This window comes from Phoca vitulina, unplaced genomic scaffold, assembly GCF_004348235.1.
Source record: "Phoca vitulina isolate PV1807 unplaced genomic scaffold, GSC_HSeal_1.0 scaffold24, whole genome shotgun sequence".
NCBI lineage: Eukaryota > Metazoa > Chordata > Mammalia > Carnivora > Phocidae > Phoca > Phoca vitulina.
The window spans coordinates 26,709,142-26,736,542 of NW_022589727.1; the positions used below are offsets into that span (position 1 = coordinate 26,709,142).

Here is a 27,401-nt window from a genome sequence, read left to right on the forward strand (position 1 = left end):
TGCACACAGTTCCCACTGACTCCACTCAGTAGGCTCTGCACACATGGAGCAGCTCTTTGTGAAAACGATGTTAACGTCATGGAACTGCTAGTATTCCATGTCAGACAGTGCTACACTATTTAGTACAAAAGAAATACAAGACATGAGGACAATCAGTCATCCCAATCACTGCTAAGCCTAATTCAGGTGAACTTAATTTTGTTTTCAAAAAATAGGTTGAAACTGACCTCACAGTGATGGGACCTTAGATGCCAAAGTCTTGGCCTCATATTCAGCTCATCACAATCAAAGTTAAAATATCCTTTCTGACCAGAGAATACAAGTGAGACTCCCTAATACTTATAACAGTATGTCAGATTTGTTCCTTGATCATCAGATCCTAAAGCACAGAGAACTTTTTGATCTATAGAATAAACTATCAGTACTTCAAGTACTTATCAAGGAGCTCATTTTGAAATTGATTGTTTTGCTCAAAGTATGGCTGAGATGAAGTGTATTAAGAATAGACTAAGGCAATAGAGTCTCTTCTCTAGTGAAATCACTTTCAGAATAAAAAACAAAATAAAAAAAACAATCTGGACTACATTGGATGAGCTCCCAGCAAAACTTGTCTCCAAAATGACCACAGCTCCCACGGTACCTAATCCAACCCAGTGCTTGGTAGATGACAGGCATTCAAGATGGGGTAATTGCCTCTATTTCTCTCTGTCCCTCTGTCTCTCCCTCTCTTTCTGCCCCTGTCTGTCTCTCTCAATACCTCACATTATAGAAAACATACTGGTTATTTTGCTTCTATTTTTCTCTCAGTTTCACTAACCACACAATATTCCACTGAGTAATATTCCATAACTAAAAATCCTTACATGTTATGTCTATATTGTTCTTTGTTATATCCTTAGCTCTTAGCTGGGCCTCATGCTTAGTAGGTACTTAATATCTGTTCAATTAAATAATTAATAATACACATTTTTCTCTGAACTCTTACATTCCTTATACCAATAGAATCTATCCATAAGAAACAGCAAAATGCCATTTAAAATATAGTAATTCCGTGTGCCTAAAAAAAGTTAATAGTTAATGCTGCAATTAAATACAAGATTTATTTATACTGTAAATTTTGCTAATGTAATTTTAGCTTTGCAAAGAAATTGTGAAGTCAAGTTAAGTAGTTATTTGGTATCAAAACATAATTTGCTAAAATATTTCTATGTGCTCCTCAAACGTCTAGAATATTTGCTAATAATATGTCCAGCAAATTGATGATTCTAGAGAATCTATGGAAACCAATGGCTGTTACTCCTATGAACTACATTTCATTACCTCTCAAAATATAAATTATTATAGTTTTATTTCTAGAAATAATCTTGCATTTAGCATACATTCACAACCAGTCTGAATGCTAGACTTCCAATTTAAAGATGTAGAAATGAGCATATACATTTAGCTCCATTCTCTTCTAAATGCCACCAAAATATCAATAAAGGCATTTTTTAAATGAATACTTATCAACAGAGAAAATGCTGAATTAATTTTGATGCAATACATAATGGAATATTATGTAGCCTTTATAAAGAATTAAAATTATACCAAATGATTTGGAAGAGATCTGCCGTGAGACAGAGCAGAGCAAGACAAAAAGATAATGGAAAAATATGTATATAATTCCATTTTTGCACAAGCAATTTTTTTTAAAGATTTTATTTATTTATTTGACAGAGAGAGAGATAGCGAGAGCAGGAACACAAGCAGGGGGAGTGGGAGAGGGAGAAACAGGCTTCCCGCCAAGCAGGGAGCCCAACATGGGCTCGATCCCAGGACCCTGGATCATGACCTGAGCCAAAGGCAGACGCCTAACAACTGAGTCACCCAGGCACCCCATGCACAAGCAATTATTTTAAAAGGATACGGATTCACAAATATATAGATGTATGAGTGTGTATGTGTACATGTATATGCAATCATATGGGAATTAACAAAATATAGATAGCATAGGATTGCTAATAGTTTAATCATTTTCCTTTTCCTCCTGGGAAAATACATTTCCTGGATTCCCATGCTGTTAAGTGTAGCTATGTAACTGAGTTCTGGCCCATGCATGTGGGTAGAAATGATGTAATAAGCTTTAGAGGCCCAACTTCTGAGTTGGGCCCCTAAAGCCATCTCATGTGCAAACATCAGTTCTTTTCCCACTTTCAGGCTTTGCCAAAAGATCCCCAAGGACCTGGAGGAGCCCCAGCCCCAGGATAATTACATGGGGCAGAACTAACTATAACTGCACTATGAGAGGAACAAGAAAGCAATTCTTAATGTGTTAAGGTACTAAAATTTTGCAGTCATTTGATATGCTAGTTAGCTCATGGTAATTAATACAGAGGGATTAGCACCAATTGTGATTTCCTTGAGAGGAGTAACTAACTTAAGTGGAAAAAGAAACAAAACGTTTTTAAAAACAGGATGAGAAATGAAGGAGGGGGAACCATGAGAGACTATGGACTCTGAGAAACAAATTGAGGGTTCTAGAGGGGAGGGGGGTGGGGGGATGGGTTAGCCTGGTGATGGGTATTAAGGAGGGCTTGTACTGAATGGAGCACTGGGTGTTATACACAAACAATGAATCATGGAACACTACATCAAAAACTAATGTAATGTATGGTGATTAACATAACATAATCAAATAAAATAAAACCAGGATAAATAAAATGTAGTCTATGCAAAATAAATAAATAAATACAAAAAACAATACTAGTATAAAGATATGAAGCCACATTGAGAATAGGTAAAAAGACAAAAGTAGATGAGAAATGTCAACAGAAATCCCTGGAAGTGTGAAAAGGAAATAAATGAATGAAAATTGACTTCACAGTACTGAGAAAGCTAAAACAAATCTGTTAAAGGAGCAAGTTAATTTATGTTATAGAACCCTGGAAAGCTTCAGTAACTGCAGGCATCAGATACTTCTGAAGGCAGCAGTGTGCGGCTAACAGCAGATGCTTGTTTTCAAGTCCATAATAGAAACTGTTAGGCACACTAGGTCACCTACCTTGCCCCATACAACTATGCAACTATCCCTCCCACATTAAGGCCAAAGGCTGGAGGATTTAGCCTCTGGACAGGTTGAAACAAAGAAGGTATAGACTTTGGGATCTAACACAGTGATGAAGCCTATTCATAGAACAATAGCCACTTGCAGTACCTGGATCTCAAATTGCGGGCAGCCCTCTCCCCCACCCTCAAAAACTCCCATGACCGCCCCCCCCCCACATAGACACCCCAGTCAGAAGGAGGAAGAAGAGCCTTTCATGTAGGAACCGACCCAGAAGTCCTAGTTATGACACTTTGGGGTATCCAACTAAAACATTATGGTTAACATCTCAGCACCCCACAGGAATGCTCACAATTTCAGAATCCCATTAGGGCACCCAGAGACTTTACTCTGCTTCTCAGGACCTTATTCTTAAAAATGAAAGGACAATTAAGATTCACCAGAGAGCTGAAGAACCTAATAAACAGATACTAAAACAAGCAAATACAATAACAAAAAAAGGAAATTTGAGAAAAGAGACAATATAAGGAAGATTTAAACCAGTAAGTTTAAAAAGTAGATGAACCTCGAATTCGATATCCTTAGAGAAATAAGAGAAGACTCATAAAATAAGAATGCTATTGGAAACTAAGGGAGAATGCCATTTCTGTGTAGAATGTAGAAAGCCACAGAAGACTGTTACTCACTCCCTAACAATGAGAAACAGCCAGATACTCTGAAAAATTATAAATTTCCTGTAGCCATCAAAGAGCTGAAGTTCCAAGGAAAAAAAGTAATGGAAATCTAAGGAGGCACGTACCTCTGGGGACAGCTGAGAAACTCAAATATTTAACCTGTGGCAGAACACTAGAGGGAAAGGTGATCCCACCCAAGTAAGAAAAAAATCAGCTAACATTTAAGTAAATTCTTAAAGATCAAGTGGGAGCTAGCATGTCAGTCTGGAAGAGCTGGCCCCAGACATAAGAGGAGTGTCCCCATACTCACAAGCTGTTTATAACGGGCCTTACCAAGTGCTCACAGGAAAGATTAGGAGACAGAAGACTAGCAAGAACTCCCTTTCAGAGCTCTGAAGACAGAAATTTTAAGGTGTAGCCAGAAGGAAAGTAAAAATTACATTCAGGAAAACATGGAAAAGGATCAGAGTAGACTTCCAAACAAAAACTATGCCAGCCAAAAGAAAACACAGCTTTAATGAAATAAAGGGGGTAAAGATCAGTCAACTCATAATTCTATATCCAGCAAAAATATCTTTAAAACATTAAGGCAAAATAAAGACATTTTCAGGCAAACAATTGCTGAGATAGCATTTCCAACAAACCTGTGCTAGAAAAATTCTAAAGAAAGTTCTTTGGGGAGAAGGAACATGAAAGAAATGAAAGAGGTGTTATGACCCAATACCACAGAAATACACAGGATCATAAGAAACTACCACAAACAGTTATGCACCAACAAGTTGGACAAATTAGAAGACATGAATAAATTCCTAAAAACATACAACCTATCAAGACTGAACCATGAAGAAATAGAAAATCTGAACAGACCAGTTATTAATAAGGAGATTGAATCAGTAATCAAAAACCTGTGATGGCTTCACTGGTGAAATCTACCAAACATTTAAAGAATACCAATCTATCTCAAACTCTCCCAAAAAAATAGAAGAGGAAGGAACACTTCCAAAATCCTCTTATGAAGACCAGCATTACCCTGATACCAAAATCAAACAAGGATGCCACAAGAAAAAAAAAATGCACATCAGTATCTCTGACAAACACAGATGCAAAAATCCTCAATAAAATATTAGCAAACTGAATTCCACAATATATTAATAGAATCATACATGGTGACCAGGTGGGATTTATTCCAGAGATGCAAGGATAGTTCAACATCTGCAATTCATCAATGTGATACACCACATTAACAAAACAAAGGATGAAAATAATATGATCATCTCAATAGATGCATAAAGCATTTGACAAAATTCAACATCCATTTATGATAAAAAGTCTCAACAAGGTGGGTATAGAGGAACATACCTCAATACAATAAAGGCCATATATGACAAGGCACCAGCCAACATCACACTCAAAGGTGAAAAGTTGAAAACCTTTCCTCTAAGACCAGGAACAAGACAAGGATGTCTACTCTTGTCACTTTTATTCAACATGATATTAGAAGTCCTAGTCAAAGCAATTAGGCAAGAGAAAGAAATAAAAGGCATCCAAATCAGAAAGGAAGAAGTAAAACTGTCACTATTTGCAAAGAACATGATATTTTATACATAGAAAATCCTAAGACTCCACAAAAAAACAAAACAAAATTGTTAGAACAAATCAACAAATTTGGTAAAGTTGCAGGATACAAAATTAATACACAAAAATCTACTGTATTTCTATACCCTAATAATGAACTACTAGAAAAAGAAATTAAGAAAACAATTCCATTTACAATTGCATCAAAAAGAATAAAATACCTAGGAATAAGTTTAACTAAAGAGGTGAAAGACCTGTACTCTGAAAACTGTAAGACATTCATGAAAGAAATTAAAGAAGACAGAAATAAATGGAAAGATATTCTGTGCTTATGGACAGGAAGAATTAATACTGTTAAAATGTCCATATTATACAAAGCAATCTACAAATTTAATGCAATCCCCCAAAACTTCAAAGGCATTTTTCACAGAAATAGAACAAACAGTCCTAAAACTTGTTTGGAACCACAAAGACCCTGAATAAAGCAATCTTGGGAAAGAACAACAAAGCTGGCAGCATCTAATTTCCTGATTTCAAACTACATTATAAAACTATTTTAATCAAGGGGCGCCTGGGTGGCTCAGTCATTAAGCATCTGCCTTCAGCTCAGGTCATGATCTCGGGGTCCTGGGATCGAGCCCCGCATCGGGCTCCCTGCTTGGCAAGAATCCTGCTTCTCCCTCTCCCACTCCCCCCTCCTTGTGTTCCCTCTCTCGCTGTGTCTCTTTCTGTCAAATAAATAAATGAAACCTTTTTTAAAAAACTATTTTAGTCAAAACAGTATGGCACTGGCATTAAAACACAGGGATCAGTGGAGCAGAATAGAGAGTCCAGAAATAAACCCATGCATACATGGTCAATTAATTTACAATAAGGAGGCAAGAATATACAATGGGGAAAGGACAGTCTCTGCAATAAATGGTGTTGGGAAAACTGGGCAGCCACAAGCAAAAGAATGAAACTGGACCACTATCTTACAACACGCAAAAAAATTAACTCAAAATGAATTAAAGACATGAACATAAGACCTGAAACATAAAATTCCTAGAAGAAGATGTAATCTCCTTGACCTTGGTCCTCGCAATGAATTTTTGGATTTGACACCAAAAGCAAAGAGAACAAAAGCAAAAATAAACAAGTGGAACTGCATCGAGCTAAAAAGCTTCTGCTCAGCAAAGGCAGCCATCAATAAAATGAGAAGGCAACCTACCAAATGAGAGAAAATACTTGCAAATCATATATCTGATAAGGGGGTAATAACCAAAATTATATAGAGAACTCATACAACTCAATAAGAAAAAAGAAACAATCTAATTTAAAAATGAACAGAGGATGTGAATAGACATTTTTCCAAAGAAGACATACAGATGGCCCACAAATACATGAAAAGGTGCTCAACATCACGAATCATCAGGAAAATGGAAATCACAACCACAAGATGGCACCTCACAGATGTCAGAATGGCTATTATAAAAGGACAAGAAATAACAAATGTCAAAGAGGATGTTGAGAAAAGGGAACCTTTGTGCACTGTTGGTGGGGATGTAAATTGGTGAAGCTGCTATGGAAAACAGCATGGAATTTCCTCAAAAAATGAAAACTAGAATTACCATATGATCCAGCAATTCCACTTGTAGGTATTTATCTGAAAGAAACAAAAACACTAACTTGAAATGACGTACGCACCCCCATGTTCACTGCAGCATTATCTATAGTAGCCAAGATACAAAAGCTACCTAAGTGTCCATAAATGGATGAATGGACAAAGAAAATGGGATATTATTCAGTCATAAAATGGAATATTATTCAGTCATCAAAAGGGAAATACTGCCATTTGCAACAACATGGATGAACCTTGAAGGATTTATATGCTAAGTGAAATAAGTCAACAATGTTATCTCACTTAAATGTGGAATCTAAAAACAAAAAAAAATACAAACAAAGAAAAACAAACTCACAGATGGAGATAACAGATTGGTGGTTACGAGAGACAGGGGGTGGGGGATGGGCAAAAAATGGGTGAAGGGGTCAAAAAATATAAACTTCCAATATAAAATACATAAATTATGAAGATCTAATGCACTACATGATGAGTATAGTTAACAATATACCATATTGTATATTTGAAAGTTGCTAAGACAGTAGATTTTAAAAGTTCTCAATACAGGGGGAAAAATGTATAACTATGTGCTGGATGTTAACTAGATTTGTCACTGCAATCATTTTGCAATATATACAAATATTGAATCATGTTGTACACCTGAAAGTAATATAATGTTATATATAAATTATATCTCAATTCAAAAGAATGTTCTTCAGGGAGAAGGAGTATGTTACCAGATGAAAGTGTGGATCTACACAAAGAAATGAAGGGCACTGGAAATAGTGAATAGCACTTATGACGTACAGAACATATATAGAGAAGAGATTGGTTTCACTTCTTATTTCCCTTGTTTGTTTTATGAGAACAAAAAGTCATCTGGAAATAAAGACAAGATCAGAAAGAATGGGAGAGAGAAAATGGAAGAAACCACTGTGAGGCTCTTACATTATAGGAAAAGTGGTAAAATAGGCTGTGGTAAGGTAAATAGGTACACTGTGAATCCTATAGGAACTGATAAACATTTTTAAGTAGGTAAATTAAAAACCCAATAGCAAAGAACAGAAGCATTAAATAATATTCAATACAAGTTTTTAAAAGGCAGAAAAGGAGGAAAAAAGGACTAAAAACATATGGGATAAATAGGAAGCCACTAGCAACATGGAGAATTTAAATCCAGTCATACAAAGAAACATTAAATGTAAAGTGCTTGAGTACAGGTTAAGAGATATTATCTAAACTGAAAATACAGTAGTATGCAGCAATAAACACATTCTTGAGGAACAGGGAGGTAAATGTCAAAAGTAACAGGTTTGCCCCTGGATAAAAAAATCTGGGGTAGGGAGAAGAATGTTTTTCATCAACAGGACTTGTAATACAACTACATATGTGAACTATTTTCTAATTTTTATTGTGGTAAAATACACGTAACAAAATTTACCAAATTAACCATTTTTAAATGTACAGTTCAGTGATACTAAATATATTCATATTGTTATACAACTATCACCATCATCCATCTCCAGAACTCCTTTTTTTTTATTTTACTTATTCACTTTTTCTTTTCAGAATTCTTTTCTTCTAATGAAACTGAAACTCTATATCCATAAACAATGATACCCCACCCCCTCTCCCCATAACTCTTGGCAACCATCACTCATTTTCTCTCTGATTTTGACTACTTTAAGTATCTCATATAAGTGCAATAATCCACTATTTGTCTTTTGTGATTAATTTATTTCACTGAGCATAATGTCCTCAAGGTTAATGCATGTTGTACCATATGTCAGAATTTCCTTCCTTTAAGGCTTACTGATATTCCATTGTATGAATATACTACTTTTTCCTTATCAGTTCATCTGTTCATGGACACTTGGGTTTTTCCTTATCCATTCATCTGTTCATGGACACATTTTGGCTATTGTGAATAATGTTGCTATATGTATGAGACATTTGAGACCCTGCTTTCAAATCTTTTGGGTATATACCAAGAAGTGGAAATAACCAGATCATATGGTAATTATATTTTTAATTTTTTGAGGAACTATCATACTATTTTCCACAGCAGCCATACCTTTTTATACTCCCATAATGATCATGGGTTCCAATTTCTGTACATCCTCATCAACACTTCTTATTTTCTGTGTATTTTATTTTAATAGTAGCCACCCCAGTGGAATGAGGTGGTATCTCATTGTGGTTTTAATTTGCATTTCCCTAATAATTACTGATGGTGTGCCTCTTTTCATGTCCTTACCGACCATTCCAGTATCTTCTTTAGAGAAATGTTTAATCAAGTCCTTTGCCCATTTTTATTTGGGTTGTTTTTCATTATTTTTGAGTTTTACGATTTCTCTGTATATTCTGGAAAATAATCCCTTAGCAGATATATGATTTGCAAATATTTCATCCCATCCTGAGGTTACCTTTTAACTCTTTCTATAGTGTCCTTTGATACACAGGAGTTTTTAATTTTCATGAGATCCAGTTTGTCTGTTTTTTTTGTTGTTGTTTTCTGTCCCTTTGGTGTCATATCCAAGAAATCACTGCTGAATTCAATGTTGTGAAGCTTTTGCCCTATCTTTTAAGACTGCTATGGTTTTAGCCCTTATGTTTAGGTCACTGATTCATTTTTATTTAATTTTTGTACATGAAGTGAGATAGGGGTTCAACTTCATTCTTTTGCCTGTGGTTAAGCAACTTGCTCAGCAATATTTGTTGAAGAGACTATTCTTTCTCGGTTGAATGGTCTTGGCACCCTTGTTGAAAATCATTTGACCCTATATGTTAGTGTTTATTTCTAGGCACTCTATTCCATTGGTCTGTATGTCTACATTTAAGCCATTATCACACTGTTTTAATAACTGTGGCTTTGTAATATGTTTATATATATATGTAATATGTTGAAATAAGAAACTGTGAGTCTTCCAACTCTATTCCTTTTCAAGACTCTTTCAGCTACACAGAGTCCCTTTATATTTCACATAAATCTTAGGAGAGATTTCTTTATTTCCACAAAAGACATCTTTGGAATTTTGAGAGGGACTGCACTGAATTCGTAGGTCACCTTGGGTAATACAGACATCTTAATAATATTAAGTCTTCCAATCCATAAACATGGGATGTCTTTCCATTTATTTATGTCTTCTTCAATTTCCTTCAGCAGTGTTTTGTGCTTTTCATTGTGCAAGTCTTTCACCTCCTTGGTTAACTCCTAAGCATTTTATTCTTTTCAATGCCATTGTAAATGGAATTATTTCTAATATCCTTTTCAGATTGTTCATTGTTAGTGTGTAGAAATGTAATTGATTTTTGAGTCTTAATTTTGTATCCTGTTACTTTGCTAAATTCATTTATGAATTCTAAGAGGGGTATGTGTGTGTGTATGTGTGTAATCTTTAGGGTTTTCTACATATAAGATCATATCATCATATCAGGAACAGAGATAATTTTGTTTCTTTGCTTCCAATTCAAATGCCTTTTATTACTTTTCCTTGCCTAATTATTCTGGCTAGGATTGTCAGTCCTATGTTGAAAAAGAGGGGCAAAATCAGGCATCTATGCTTTTTTCCTGATCTTAGAAGAGAAGCTTTCAGTCTTTCACTACTGACTATAATATTTCCTGTGGGTTTTCCATATATGGCTTTTATTATATGGAGTTTGTTTCCTTCTGTTCCTGTTAAATAGTTTCTTTTTTTTTTCCATGAAAGGGTGTTGAATCTTGTCACATGCTTTTTCATTAATTGAGATGATTATGTCAGCTTTTGTCCTTCATTCTGTTAATTTGGTATTATTGCATTGATCAATTTTCATATGATGAATCATCCTTGCATTCCAGAAGTCAATCCCACTTGGTCATGGCATATAATCCTTTTAATATGATGCTGAATTGAGTTTCCTAGTATTTTGTTGAGGATTTTTGCATCAGGGTTCATAAGGGATCCTGGTCTGTAGTTTTCTTGTAGTGTCTTTCTCTGGCTGTAACAGGGTAATACTGGGCTCATAAAATGAGTTAGGAAGGGTTCCCTCCTCTTCAATTTTTTGGAAAAGTTTGAGAAGGAGTGGCATTAGTTATTCTTTAAAAGTTTGGTAGAATTCACTGGCAAAGCCATCAAGTCCAAGGTTTTTCTTTGTTGGGAGATTTCTGATTACTAATTCAACCTGTATATGAGTTATTTTATTTAAAATATTTTTAAATGTGATTTATTTCCTATTTTTATGTACCAGGACTTGTGGATAAATTGTGAACAAAACAAAATAGTCCTTGATAACACAACATTCACAGAAAATTTGTGTCTGTATTTTGAGAGATCTGGGATCTTGTTCCATTTTTTTCTCCTTCATGTCTGAATTTTTTTTTTTTAAAGATTTTATTTATTTATTTGACAGAGAGATACAAAGCGAGAGAAGGAACACAAGCAGGAGGAGTGGGAGAGGGAGAAGCAGGCTTCCCGCTGAGCAGGGAGCCCGATGCGGGGCTCGATCCCAGGACCCTGGGATCCTGACCTGAGCGGAAGGCAGACGCTTAACGACCGAGCCACCCAGGCGCCCCCATGTCTGAATTTTCTAATATTGTTGCTAGAAGTAAAAAACTTTATGGAGGGTAATCTGGAAGTATTTATCAAATGCTTAAAAATTGTTTCTATCCTCTGTAATCCATTAATTCTACTTATAACAACAAGAAAGTAGTAACACACAACTATTTCTTTCAAAGGATGTCTTCCATTGTTATTTAAGAATTAGAAAAAGTTAAGGTCTGATACAAAAGAAAAAAAACAAAATAAACTGTGATATTTATCATAACAGATAATGATGCAGTCATTAACAGCCAGGTTTTCAAAGACTATTTAAAGAAAAGAAAATATGTTTAAATTATATTTGCAAGTAAAGGGGGAAAAAATGGCTACAAAAGCAGTATGAACAATAAGATTACAATTCTAATTTTTAAATTACATATACAGTCAAATAAAAACACAAGATGGTTGAAAAAATAAAATAACAGAATAATAATGGTAAGCTCTATTGAGTGGTGATATTAATATTTTAATTTATTCATTATTACATTTCGTCTTTTACTCATTTCCTGCACTTTTATGAAAAGAAAAATATAACATTTATTTTAAATAAGTTTGACTTAGTAAGTTCGCTGCTTCACTTCACTGGTGATTATGTATAAGGATTCAGTGGTAAAATAAACTTAGATTCATAAAGAGAATTGAGCTGACTGAACACTCTCTACAGAGGAGAGAATACTCTCTCTTTACAGTGTCTCTGTAGAATCGTGTAGGGATTTCACTTTCCATGAAAAGCCTTGGGGAAATGATGATATGATTTGCAATCAAGTTAAAGAAGAGAGGCTCATGATATCATATGCTGCAGTGGCAGGATTACCCTTTGATGGAACTGTGGCAATGTCTTATGGGACCTCTGGTAGGAGAATGTCTACCTGAGGCATAGACACAATAACACAAAATGACACATTGTATCAGATGGCCACAGAAAATTGTCCCAGAGTTATTAAATATGCAAGTTTATTTTTTTCTATTTTGAGTGACTTTTTGCTATCACATTGAAATGTATTTACTCTAGAACATAATATTTACAAGGAAAAAAAGAGCCTTGCAAGGTGAGGAACCAGATTTATTTCCCCAGCCCGTCAATTCAGAGCCTTCCAGACCACAAGAAACGTCTGAATAAAGAGCTCATTTGCGTCTTCTTATTCAGTCCCTTGCCAAATCGGGTAAGCAGAAATCCCAAAGTATATTCTATCTTCCCAACCCCTGCTCCTTATTTTCACATACAATGAATCTCCCTAATGGTCTTCCTTTAATCTGGCCTACTATTGCCAAATAAATGCTTAAACATAGTTACATTGAAGGTGTGACTACAAACTCCTCATTCTGGCTTTTTAAAGCTAGAAAATGGCCTCAACCTACCCAACCTACTAATTCTTTATTAATATTTCAAAACTGAAGTGGAACCCGTACCAGAGTCCCGTCCTCCAGACCTATCAGATAGTACTTCGTGTTGTTTCAGCCACTAAGCTTGCAGTCATTTGTGACGGCGCAGTACACCGTTATACCATTTTCTCCATGAGGCACACACTTCTCTTTCTGACCAGGTGTTACTTTTTTGACTAATCTCCTTGTTATCATCTGTAACAGTTATTTTAAGTTCAGTAGACTGCCAGCTCCCCAGGATCGAGAAAGGCTGCTCACCGTCCCTTCTATCCCACCCTCCCCCACCAAGGTCCTGTATAATGAGAGTAACAGATTAAAGCACAATGAACAAAATAGGAACCCACAACTCCAGTTACTGTATGTAAAAACTGAATAAATAAATAAGTCATGGGGCAGCATAAGTCAACTAATGAATGCAGAGGAAATAATGTAATTAGAAAATCATCATTTGGCAAGCAACATAATAATTACTAATTCATCTAATGAACATCAAAAGATGCTAAAAACTAGTGAGTGAAAGTTAGATGAAAAATAGAATAATCATACAATCTCAAAGTCACTTCCCACAAGTAGGTATTAATTGCAAAAGGAAAAAGAGTAATTTTGCATTGGAGAAATGGCACACACCATTTCAATCAAGTGATCAAAGTTAACAATAGCAAGAAAAGGATAACACCACCTAAGCGGATGCATTGCTTCTGGAATATTCCTCCCCTGGTGCATAATCCATCTACTCCTGAGGAAACATCAGACACACCCAAAGTGAGAAGCTTGTGACAAAAAATAACTGGCCTGTACTCTTCGAAAGTGCCAAGTTCATAAAAGTCAAGGAAAGATGATGAACTGTTGCAGATTAAAGAACCCTAAAGAGACAGGACAAGTAAACACAGGTGATCCTGGATGAAATCTGTACATGTGTGCTTCACAGAGGATATTACCAGGTGACTGGCAAAACTTTCATTTTGGCAACTTAATCTCAAATGGTTTGGCAGGGAGTTTAGTTTTGCTATTGTGACTTCTGAATCTCTAAAATTATTTCCAACTTTCAATAAAGTAGAAACATTTACAAGGCCAATCACACATCATTCTGAGTCTAATATTCTAAATCGCTTCTCACCTCCTGCCCCCTGCTTCCCCTTCCCTACCCTGAAGCCCAGCACATTACTCATATGCCCATAATTTGAAGTTTCCAGGAACTTCCTTTTTTACAGAGGTGCCTATCGTTCCTTCTGCCTAACGTCCTCGTCTACTCCACTTCTCAGGTGAAAATCTGCCCGCCCTCCGAAGACTAACGTCAACACTGCTTCCATTGTTCCCCTGTGAAGATGTCCACACACAGAGCTGGAGCTCACACTTCCCTCTCCTGCGTCCCCGGTGCTCTGCTGAAAATGTCCCAAGCCCGTGTGGAGGAGGGCTGCAAGCAGCATGGGGAAAAGACAAAGGCATTCGTGAAGTCTACTACCAGGGCCTGCCACCTAACCCCTTCACAGCACATGAAAGGTTGAGGACCAGTTATCTGACGCTCTCTGGACCTCAGGTCTTCCACTATGAAATTGAAATATCTGACAAAATCTTCATGAAATTGCCACAAAAACAGATAAATGTGTGAAGTCATATCGGGCAGTCAAGAAAAATGAGATCCAAAAACAAGATTCCACTTCACACTTGGTATGATGGCTATGAACAAGAACACAGAGACGACGAGTGTTAACAAGGATAGAGAGAAACTGAAGCCCTCACACACTACCCGTGGGAAGGTAAAATTGTGGTAAAGAATCTGGCAATTACTCAGTAAGTTAAATGCAGAATTGCTAAATGACCCAGCAACTCCACTCCTAAGTATATTCCCAAGAGAACTGGAAACATTCATGCAAAAACTCTCACACAAATGTTCACGGCAGTATTATTCAAAATAGCCAAAATGTGGTAACAACCCAAATGCCCATTAACTGATAAATGGATACACAAATTGTGGCTTATCTACAATGAGATAATATTTGGAATTAAAAAGAAGTGATGTGCTGATCCATGCTACAACACGGATGAACTCTAAGATCATTATGCTAAATGAAGAAGCCAGACATGAAAGGCCATGTTATAGAATTCTACTTACATGAACTATTCAGAATAGGCACATCTATAAAGACAGAAGGTAGATTAATGGTTGCCAAGGACTGAGGGGAATGGAGGGTTGGGGCATAATAGCTAAATTGTTCAGGATTTCTTTTTGAGGTAACAGAAACATTCTAAAATTAAATGCAGTGATGGTGGTTACACAACTCTGTAAACATGTTAAAAATCACCAAATTGTACACAATAAATGGATGACCGTATAGTGTGTGAATTCCATCTCAATAGTGGTTTACAGAAACAGATAGATCCCTTCCTTCATCATGTTTTATACTTACTTGCTTCTTCCCCTTCAGTAAGCACAGAAGTCACTATGGAGATGTTTGCTGAATTGAATCTGACTTTGGATTCAAAGTGTGCTTCAAATGTGAACAGCAGTCTGCATTTGGAGGGGCACTCTATGCAGGACTGTCATCCTTCCCGGGGGACGTGGTCCCGCTGTCAGTTAGAGGAGCCCGCACAGCCATCATCTTCCTGCAGGGCTTCCTGTCCCCCCGCCCAAACTGAGCAGGAGGATGGATGGTGTGGAGGCTCCTGTTGTGGACTGCACAACAGATTTTCACACAAGTAATCCTGCTGTTGAGAAAACAATCTTCACAATACTGTTTTGACCAGTGAACAAGCCACACCAAGCAACGTAGAGTATTAGGAATTTCATATACATTACAAAGCAATCAGAGTTACTTTAGCAATGCCATTCAAAAGAACTGAAAAAGCAAAAAATATAACTTTCCCCTGACAATCTATTTAATATTCTTTCATAGACAGCTCTAGTTTTTAACTGTACAGACTTGGCCATACCATGAACCCCTAGTACTATGCTACTAGGGGATTTTACTTCAACAAAAGAATGAGACTTGCCCCTCTTTATAAGGAGGTGACTCTTAACAGGACATTGCCTGCTCATCACCAAGTGAAACTCAAGAGCTCACTATGAGACCCAACAAACCTTCTGGAAAGGAGCTTCTCTCCTTCAGATGCTAAAGGATCTGCCTAACAACTTTTTGTCATTTTGTAACTTCAGCTAAAATTCCAGCAGATTGCTACTTCTGAAGGAATAGAAGCCCATACCTTTTTAGTCCTCTGTAGAAAGACACTGAATAGAATATGTAACACCTTGTATTAAATTTGTATCAGTGAAAAGCACTTTTACATTTTAAAAACTGACTTTTTTCTCTCTCTCTCTCTGAAAAGGCTCTTTTATCTGGAATCTATGAGAATCTGAATATACACCAGGGGCAACTATACAGCTCAGCACACACTGTTCTACTTTCAAGCACCCTAATCGTTCTCAGATGTGCAATTACACACACATGTAGAAGCTATAACTAATATAGCAAATACATTTTCTTCTGACAACAATGTAATTACAGCCATAAAATAAAATTTAATGTAAAATTCTATAGCCATAAATGATGCTTAAAATATAAATTCACTTAAAGTAAAATAACTACAGCTAACAAGCTGTGGTGCTAAATTACTAACAGAAACAAATCATTCATACAGATAATATTAATTTTTTTATCTTTTACTATGTTCAAACTCTAAAAATACATATATAAATATAAAATACATATGACATCTAATATATGACATATATTTCCTGCCTCCTAGCCCCAGCCTTGTCACAGCAGAGGGAGTATCTGAAGATCATGTGTGTTGGTTGGTTTTTCTTTTAAAATCTCATGTCCAAATTCCCATTTGTGGACTATCTGAGTACACAGCATTCTATTATCCTGTTTCAGGGCCTCCTCTACTATCCATTGTTTCAAACCTTTCCTCTCTTAATAGGGACCTAACATCTTTGGTCACTCGTGTTTTCACACAAACCTACAGGCTAGCATAATCATAACTCATCACAAGCTTTAAGCAATTTCATTTACTGCTAAGCTTTAACTGTCTTCACCCAATGTTTGCTCACTTTTCCTCTGCATATATTTTCATTACACTCCACTCTCTTGTTCATATTTTGATTTAATGGCTGATCTACTTGAATTTTTATTTTACATATCACCACATCAAATGGGAAGCTTCCTGTGGTCCAATGTGGTCCTGTGACCATGAAGGGTCAACCCCCTCCAACACCATAAGAAGAAACCCCTTTATGACACAGTTGAGTCCCTCCTAAAGATAAACAATCATACTGTGGATGAACACCTTATATAACTAAGCATTGGACTCAAAGGTTATCCTGTTTTTCCTTAGCACTCTTAGCAGCCTTAGATACACTGTTAGGAATAAAAACATTTTAAAAGGGTACATGAAATTTATCCCAGGAACATAAGACTGGGTCAGTATATAAAAAGCAATAAATATAATAATACTATATTAATAGAATAAATAACTACTTTTTCATGATAAAACCAACCAGGAACAGAAAGGAACTTCCTCAATCTGATGAAGGGCATCTACAAAAAACCAGCAGCAAACACCACACTTTATGTGTAAAGACTGAGCATTCCCCTAAGATTAGGAAAAAGAAGACGATGTCTCATCTTGCCACTACTATTCAACAAAGCACTAGAAGGTCTAGCCAGAGGATTTAAGGAAACAATAAAAGGCATCCAAAATGGAAAGAAAGAAGTAAAAATTTCACTACTTGGAGAGGGCATAATTTTGCATAGAGAAAATCCTAAAGAATACACACACACACACACACACACACACACAGTATTAGAGCTGATAAATCCAGCAAGGTTCAGAATATAGATCATAGTACAAAAATCAATTATATTTCCACACAACAGCAATGAATAATCTAAAGATGAAATTAAGAAAACAATTCCATTTACAATAGCATAAAAATGAAAAGACCAGGAAAAGACATGACAAGAAAACTAAATACAAATACCCCTTCTGAACATCAATACAAAAATCCTCAGCAAGACAGTAGTAAACTGAATTCAACAGCACATTTAAAGGATTATACACCATGAAAACTATGGTGTGGAAAAACTCCCACATAATCAATTCAATAGATACAACAAAAGCATTAGAGAAAATTCAATATCCTTTCATGATAAAAACAGTCAAAACTAAAAGGGAACTTTCTTAACATGATACAGGGCATTTATTAAAAATCTACAAATAACATCATGCATAATGGTGAGAGACAGATTTTTCTGGCCTAAGATTAGGAAAAAGACAAGAATGCCACTTTCACCGCTATATTCAATGATGTACTGGAAGTCCTAGCCAGAACAATTAGACAAGAAACAAAATTAAAGGCATTCAAATTGAAAATTTTAATCTTTTAGAACTTTGCTCCTTTGACAGACTACACAATTCTATGTAAGAAAATTCCATAGAATCCACACATAAAAATAAAAAAACTAGTAGAGTTAATAAATTAATTCAGTAAAGTTGCAGGATATAAAATTATAAAATTAAAATTTCTCTATACCAGAAATAAACAATTCCAAAGGGAGATAAATAAAACAATTTCATTTACAATACATTCCAAAATAATAAAATACCTAGGAATAAGTTCAACCAAAGATGTAAAAAAGACTTATAGACAGAAAACTAAAACATACCACTGACAGATATTAAAGACCTTAAAAAGTGGGGTGCCTGGGTGGCTTAGTCGGTTAAGTGTCTGCCATTGGCTCAGATCATGATCCTGGAGTCCTGGGATCGAGCCCAGCATTGGGCTCCCTGCTCAGTGGAAAGCCTGCTTCTCCCTCTGCAACTCACCCCACTCTTGCTCACTCTCTCTCTCTCAAATAAATAAAATCTTAAAAAAAGAAAAAAGACCTTAAAAAGTAAAAAGACATCCCATGTTCATGGATTGGAAAACTTTTAATACTATTGAGATGGCAATACTCCCTAAAGCCATCTATATTCAATGTAACCCTTATCAAAATCCCAATAGTCATTTCTCTAGAAATGGAAAGTCCAATCCTCAAATTCATATAGAACTGCAAGGCACCACGTACAGCCAAAAAAATCTTGAAAAATAAAAACAAAGTTGTAGGATTCACATTTCAGATTTCAAAACTAGCTACAAAACTATAGTGATCAAAAGAGTGTGGTACATCCTAGCTGATGCAATATTACAAGAAAAGGAAATAAAAGGTATATTCATTGGGAAGAAAAATATAAAACTTTGTTCACAGATGACATGATTGTCTGTGTAAATATCCAAAAACATAGACAAAAAACCTCCTGGAACCAATAAGCAATTATAGCAAGGTTGCAGGATACAAGGTAAATAGGTAAAAGCCAACTGCTTTTCTGTGTATCAGCAATGACCAAGTGAAATTTGAAATAAAAAACACCATTTACATTAGCACACAAAACAATGAAATAGGCATAAGATCTAACAAAATATGTACAAGGTCTAATGAGGAAAGCTATAAAAATCTGTGAAATAAATCAAAGAACTAAATAAATGGAGAGATACTCCATGTTCATGGATAGGAAGACTCAATATTGTCAAAATGACAGTTCTTCTCAACTTGACCTATAGATTCAATGCAAGCCCAGTGAAAATCCCAGCAAGTTATTTTGTGAATATTGACAGGTATTCCAAGGTTTATATGGAGAAGTGAAAAATTCAGAAGAGCCACACAATATTAAAGTAGAACAAAGTTGAAGGACTGAAATTATACAACTTTGAGACTTACTATACAACTAGTATACTTGTATGTAATCAAACTTGTATATAATCAAGACAGCATAGTATTGGCAAAAGAATAGACAAATAGCTCAATGGAACAGAACAGAGAGCCCAGAAATAGACCCACATAAGTACAGTCAACTGATCTTTGACAAAGGAGCAAAGGCAATACAATGGAGCAAAGACAGTCTTTTCAACAAATGGTGCTGGAACAACTGGACATCCACATGCAAAAAAAATAATGAATCTAGACATAGATCTTATACCCTTCACAAAAGTTAACTCAAAATGGATCACAGATGTAAATGTGAAATGCAAAATAATAAAACTCCTAGAAGATAACATAGGAGAAAACCTAAATGATCCTGGGTTTGGTCTTGATTTTTTTAACATGACACCAAAGGCACAATCCATGAAATAAATAATTGATAAGATAGACTTCACTAAAATTAAATTTTTCAACTCTGCTAAAGACACTTAAGGGAATGAAAAGACAAGTCACAGACTGGGAGAAAATATTTCAAAAGACACATATGATAAAAACTTGTTCAAAATATACAAAGAACTCTTAAAACTCAACAATAAGAAAACAAACAACCTGACTAAAAATGAGCTAATAAAAACCTTAACAGACATCTCACCAAAGGAGACTTACAGATGGCAAATATACATATGAAAAGATGCTCCACACATATGTCCTCAGAGAAATGCAAATTAAAAACAAGATACTACTACACACCTATTCAAATGGCTGAAATCCAAAACACTGAAACACCAAATGCTGGTGAGGATGTAGAGTAACAGGAATTCTCATATAATGCTGGTGTAAATGTAGTGTTACCGTCACTTTGGAAGATAGTTTAGCAGGTTCTTATGAAACTAAACATCCTCTTAACCACACCATTCAGCAATATCATTCTTTGTTATTTATCCAAGGAGTTGAAAACACGTCCACACAAAAATCTGTACATGGGTGTGTACAGTAGCTTTACTCATAATTGCCCAAACTTTGAAACAACAAAGATGTGTTTCAGTAGATGAATGGATAAATAATCTGAGATACACCCAGACAATGGAATATTATTCAGCACTAAGAAGAAGTAAGCTACCAAGCCCTGAGGAGACATGGAGGAACCTCAAATGCATATTCCGAAGTGAAAGAAGCCAGTCTGAAAAGGCTACCTACTGTATGGTTCCAACTATATGACATTCCAGAAAAGGCAAAATGATAAAGACAGGAAAAATATCAGTGGTTGCCAAGGGTTTGGGGGGTGAGAGAGAGGATGAGGCAGAACACAGAGGATTTTTAGGGCAATGAAAATATTCTGTATGATACCAAAATGATAGCTACTCGTTATGCATTTGTCCAAATCCACAGAACACACGACACCAAGAGTGAATCCTAAATAAACTACCTACTTTGGGGTGATAATGATGTGTCAATGTAGGTTCATCAATTCTAACAAATGTACCACTGTGGTGGGCAATGGTGATACTGGAGGTTGGCTACGCATGTGTGAAGGCAGGGGTATAAAGGATATCTCTGTACCTTCCTCTCGACTTTTCTGTGAACTTACATTTTTCTAAAAAATAAAGTAAAAAAAAAAACATATATACTGACAGAAGGATATGTATTATAGACCAATGGAATAGAATGAAGAGTCCAGAAATGAACCTAAACATCTATGGCCAACTACTTTTCAACAATGGTGCCAAGACCATATGATAGGAAAAGTGTTTCTTTAACAAATGGTACTGGTTAAACTGGATAACCAAATGCAAAAGAATGAAGTTGAACCACTACCTTACTTCATATACAAAAATTAAATCAATATGGATCAACAACTCAAATATAAAAGCTGAAACTATAAAATCCATAGAAAAAAACATAGGGGTAAATCCTCATGACGTCAAATTTGGCAATGGATTCCTAGATTTAATACCAAAGCACAAGCAACAAATGAAAAGATAGATAAGGTGGACCATCAAAATTAAAAACTATTTTACAGCAAAAAACATTATCAAGAATGTGAAAATACAATCTATAGAATAGGAGAAAACATTTGCAAATCATTTATACAATATGGGTTTCACATCCAGAATACGTTAAAACACTGTCACAGGGGTGCCTAGGTGGCACAGTTGGATAGAAGTCTGGCTCTCAGTTTCGGCTCTGGTTGTGATCTCAGGGTCTTGGGATTGAGCCCCATGTTGAGTTCCATGCTCAACATCGAGTCTGCTTGAGACTCTCTCCTTCTCCCCCTGCCCCTCCCCCCTGCACATGCATGCTCTCTCTTTCTTTCAAATGAATAAATCTTAAAAATTTCTCACAATAATAATAATAATAATATAGTAAATAGACAAAATATTTAAACAATTATAAATAATAAAAAGACAACCCAATTTTTTTAAATAGGCAAAGGATTTGAATAACTATTTCTTAAAAGATGCAAATAGCCAATAGCCACATGAGCTACACCACTGGTCATTAGGGAAATATAAATCAAAACCACAGTAAGGTACCACTGCACACCCAGTAGGGTGGTTTTAATCAAGAAAACAGAAAATAACAAGTTGGCAAGGATGCTGAGAAATAATCATTGCCATATGTTGCTAGTGGGAATGTAAAGTGGCACAGGTACTTCAGAAAACAGCTGTCAGTTCCTCAAAATGCTAAACACAGAATTATCATATGACCCAGCAATTCTCCTCCTGGGTATACACCAAAGAGAAGACAAGACACAGGTCCACACAGAAAACTACACACAAATGCTCACAATCGTATTAGTTATAATAGGAAAAAGTACAAATGTCCATACAAATGTCCATCAACAGATGAATGGTCAAAGAAATCATAATATATGAATATACTGGAAAAGTATTCAATCATAAAAAGGAATGAATTACTGATACATGCTAGAACTTGTATGAACCTTGACATTACACTAAGTGAAAGAAGTCAGACACTAGAGGTCATGTATTACTGGATTCTTTTTATATATAACATGTATAATGTATCAAGAATATGAAAATCCACAGAAAGCAGAATAGAGGTTACCAGGGGATGGGAGACAAGGAGTGGGGAGTGTCTACGTAATAAGTACAGAATATTTTTATTGGGTGATGAAAGGTTTTGAAATTAGACAGAGCTGGTGGTTGCATAACATTCTGAACACACTACCACTAAATCATACACTTTAAAATGGTTAATTGTATGTCATGTAAATTTCACTTCAACTTAAAAAGAAGAGAACTCTTCGGAACAAATTTAATAAAGTGCAAGACTTGTAGACTAAAAACTGTAAGATATCATTGAAAGAAAATTAAAGACCTACATAAGTGAAAAGATGTCCCATGTTCATGGACTGAAATTTTTAATATTTTTGAAATGGCTACCCCCAAAACTGATCTACAGCTCAATCCCTATTAAAATCCCCATTGGCTTTTTTTGGACAGAAATCGGCAAGCTGATTCTAGAATTCATAGGGACATATTTGCAAGTGACTCAAAACAGCCAAAACAATCTTGAAAAAGAACATAAAATAGAGTTAAAGAACTCACAATTTCACAATATTTACTACAAAGCTACAGTAATCAAGTAATCAAGTATGGTGTGGTGCTGGCATAAGGGCAGACATATAAAGGAATGGAATAGAATGGAAGAACCTAGAAATAAACTCATCTGTCTATAATCAACTGTTTTTCAATAATTCTGCCAAGACCAATCAATGAGGAAAGAAAAGTCTTTTATGACAAGTGACCATGGATTAGGCAGTGCTTTCTTAGACACCAAAAGTACAACAAAAGAAAAAAACAGATAAATTGGACTTCATCAAAATTAAAACTTTTGTACTTTAAAAAAAGCCATCAAGAAAGTGAAAACAATAGTGTCTAATATCCAAAGAACTCTTACAACTCAATAACAGAAGGACAAATAACCCAACTCAAAAATGGGCAAACAATGTGAACAGATATTTCTTGAAAGAAGATACATAAATGGCCAATAACCACAAGAAACGATGTTCAACATCATTAGTCATTAGAGGAATGAAAATTGAAAGCACAATGAGATCTAACTTCACACCCACCAAGACGGTTATAATCAAGAAGACAATAAATAACATGTTGGTGAGGATGTGGAGAAACTGGAATTCTCATTCATTGCCAGTAGGAAGGTATACTGAGCAGCTCCTCTGGAAAATAGTTTGTTAATTACTCAAACACAGAATTACCTTATGACCTAGTGATTCTAGGCCTAGAATTATACCCAAAAGAAATGAAAACTTATCACTCAAAAACTTACACATGAAAGCTTATAGCAGCTTTATTCATAATAGTCAAAAAGTGAAAACAAACCAAATGTCCATCAACTAATGAATGCATAAGCAAAATGTGGCATATCCATACACTAAAATAGTATTTGTAAACAAAAGGAATGATGTACTGAGACATGCTACAATATGAACTCTGAAAACATTATACTAAGTGAAAGAAGCCAAGACACAATAGGCCATATACTGTATGATTCCATGTATGCCAAGTGTCCAGAATAGTCAAATCCATAGAGATATAAAATAGAGTAGTGGTTGCCTAGGCCTGGGAGGGAGGAGAGAATGAGGAGTGACTGAGTACAGGAGCATATTCTTTTGGGGGTGATGAAAATCTCTGGCAGTAGATAGAGATGATGGTTGTACCACCTTATGAATATACTAAAACCACTGAAATATACACTATAAGGGTGAAATTTATAATAAGTGAATTATATCTCAATAGAAAAAAAAGTAGGTAAAGAATTTACTGCAGAGAAACAAAGTATTATATGAATTGGGGCTTGGGGAGGGCAGTATTTTAGTGTATAAAAACACTCCGTAATGTGTAAAAAATACTAACAAGTAGACGAGGTTTAGAGGTAGGTTAACTGGAAGATTCTAATTCAGACATTATATATCAGGACAAAATCTCCTCAGAATTTTAAACCTACATCTTAGGGAAGAAAATATGACCCTGAAGTGAAGACTTTCTATCACTAAATTGGTCTTTGGCTACAACTCTTACTCAAATCTCGGCATGGTGACGATGTTTGTATATGCAATCAATCCTATGGGGAAAACCATAAATCTGGGTTGAGTTCCATTGTTCTTTTATTGACTTTATGAACTAAATAGTCTCCTACACCCATCAAGCAGAGCCTTAATTAAAACCTTGGCCTTATCTGGGGTATGGGAGCCTTGCCCCCTCGCTCCTCAGTTCATGTTAATGATGGAAAGATTCTGGATATACAATTCTTAAAAGCGCTACACTATTTCCAGGCTGACACAGCATCAGGAGACAAGGTGATGAACTTAACCACTGACTGTATCCATGAAGTGCAGTAAGAATAACCTGCAGGTAGCAGAGAAGTTATTCCACTAGAGGAAAATGGGAAACAGAGTGTGCTGGACCTCCAGACACACCAATTCAAACCACATATTCTGAGATTTGACGAACATTTCACCTCATCTTGAAAAACATTAAAGTTAGCTTTAGCCAGTCTTATAGAAAAATAGGACAAACAACTCTAAATCTGTCTGCGTATCAAAATCAAATCTGAGAAGATGTTATATATTTTATAAAAACTTTTCTAGACTAATTGGATAGTTTAAATAGGTTGTGTTTTTTTAAAGTTTGGTTTGATTTGGTTTATTGATTGTTTTAAATTTTTTGAATTTTTTTTCACTGAACTCATAAATTTGATGACAAATCCTAATCATTTTTCTGTATTAAGAAAAAAAAACATTAAAACATCAAATTTCCAGAATCATTCAAATCAAGACATTAAACATCTGCTCCATTCTAGAATGGCATGTTACATACTTTACATTTTTTTTTAAAGATTTATTTATTTTACAGAGATAGCACGAGCGGGAGGGGCAGATGGAAAGGGGCAGGGGGAGGGGAGAGGGAGAGAGAATCTCAAGCAGACTCCACGCTGAGTGCAGAACCCAACACAGGGCTTGATCCTAGCACCCTGAGAACACGACCTGAGCCCAAACCAGGAGTTGGACCCCTCACAGATGCCCTCATACTCTACATTTCTTCCTGCACATTTTTTATTTAAAGAAATCAGTTTCTCCTAGAATACTTATTTTAAAAATGCTAAGCTTAAACAACCACTATATCTAATTAATTTTGAAATCAGAAAACATAAATTTGATACAGAAAGTTTCTAAATACTTAATATTTCTGTAATGAGAAAAAAATATAAATAACTAGAAAGAGTTCCTGCTGTGGTGTTTAGCAGAACCATCAAGTTGGTTTGGTGAAAAGGTCTGGCAAGTCTGAAGACTCATGCTTAATTCTCACTCCTTAGATTTCTACATTTCTTCATTTAACTCCAAAGAATATTTAGTAAACTTATGATTCAATTAATGGATTAGCATAAGTTATAAGATAGATTACGTAGGAGGAAATAGCTAGCTTTAAATAATGATCTGCAGCAATGGTACGCATTTCATTGGATAAAAATTTTTAGCAACATTTTTTTAAATGGCTGCCTAATACATCTTTATAAACCAAGTCCATTTTCATTATGGAAAAGACGAGCAGATTTCAGACACATGGGTTACTGGGTGATCAAAACAACCTTGCACAGTATTTTTATCATACACTTTGTATTAAAATCTGGTTTGCATAAACAAAAAAATAAGAACAGCCATCGCCACTTACACAGAGATGCCTTCAAAGAAAATGCAGCCAGCCCACTTACCTTGGGGTGCTATCAGAGTTCTTCCATTCTCCTGACACCAACCGACTGGCTGAACATAAGGGCTATTTACATCACACCTGCAAAACAGGATTCTATTTCAGATCCTACACAAGTCAATGCCAGAGAAAGAATCCAAGAGTAATGACCATTCTAGATACTAAGAGACACCATGGAAGATGTAACTACATAGCTAAAATATTTTATAGCTAAATAGAATTAGAAGTAATTTTTAGTATTGTTTTATAAGCTAAGTGACCAAACTTCTCTTTTACCTTTCTTGAAATTTAAAAGTATTTTCAAAAAGCGTTTGACTAGAACCTGAACTGCCAGTGTTATCCCCAAAGAGTGAACATTTAATAAGCCTCTCCTACCACTTCCTGCTAACAGCAAGGGAAATATTAATAGGCTGGCCTCAAGTTTAACGGGACAGACCAGACTCTATATGCCTCCAATTTCCTCCTTCTCCCATTCAAGGAACACAGACCATTCTACCTAAGACACACAGAACAATTAATCCATGCTCTGCTTCTTAGTTCAAAGAAGAAAACAGGGCCCCCTCCATGTACATGAAGAACCGCAGCCTTAGGCAGACACTTGGCGGTTATTCAGGATATACTGTGAAGAAATGCTACAAAAATGATTTTTGCCATTCCCTCTTCCATATTTCAGGTTTTTACCCAGAAAACCTTTTTTAACTCATGCAATGTTAGTTTAATGGTATCGTAGCCTACATTTTCTCTGGTCCCCACAGGCTTTCAAATAATTCACTCCATTCTCCCCGTGAATCTTCCCTTTCAAAAATATGACAGGCTGAGTTCAACACTTTTCAGGAAAAAAAAAAAATACTGCAAGTCCTTAACTTCCTCTTCATAGAAATGCCTCCCTTACAAACTAGACACAACATAGTGAAGTGCCCTGACCTGGTCATATTATTTCAGATGAGGCCTCATTAGGTAACCTCTCATAGAGTGGAGAAGTTTCTCGGGCACTTTAATTCAGCAATTCATGTGGAACACAAGGTAATGAAAAGTTGGCCACTAAATTCCGGATGTT

The 27,401-nt window shown here is 35.7% G+C and overlaps 1 protein-coding gene across 1 annotated transcript in view; it reads right to left on the reverse strand.

Annotated features, from left to right (window-relative positions):
• L3MBTL4 (L3MBTL histone methyl-lysine binding protein 4) overlaps positions 1–27,401 on the reverse strand; it is a 488,579-nt gene that overhangs the window by 278,302 nt on the left and 182,876 nt on the right. The window contains exon 10 of the mRNA XM_032421167.1: positions 26,349–26,425. Within this exon, the coding sequence (XP_032277058.1) occupies positions 26,349–26,425 (77 nt within the window). The remainder of the gene's footprint in view (positions 1–26,348; positions 26,426–27,401) is intronic.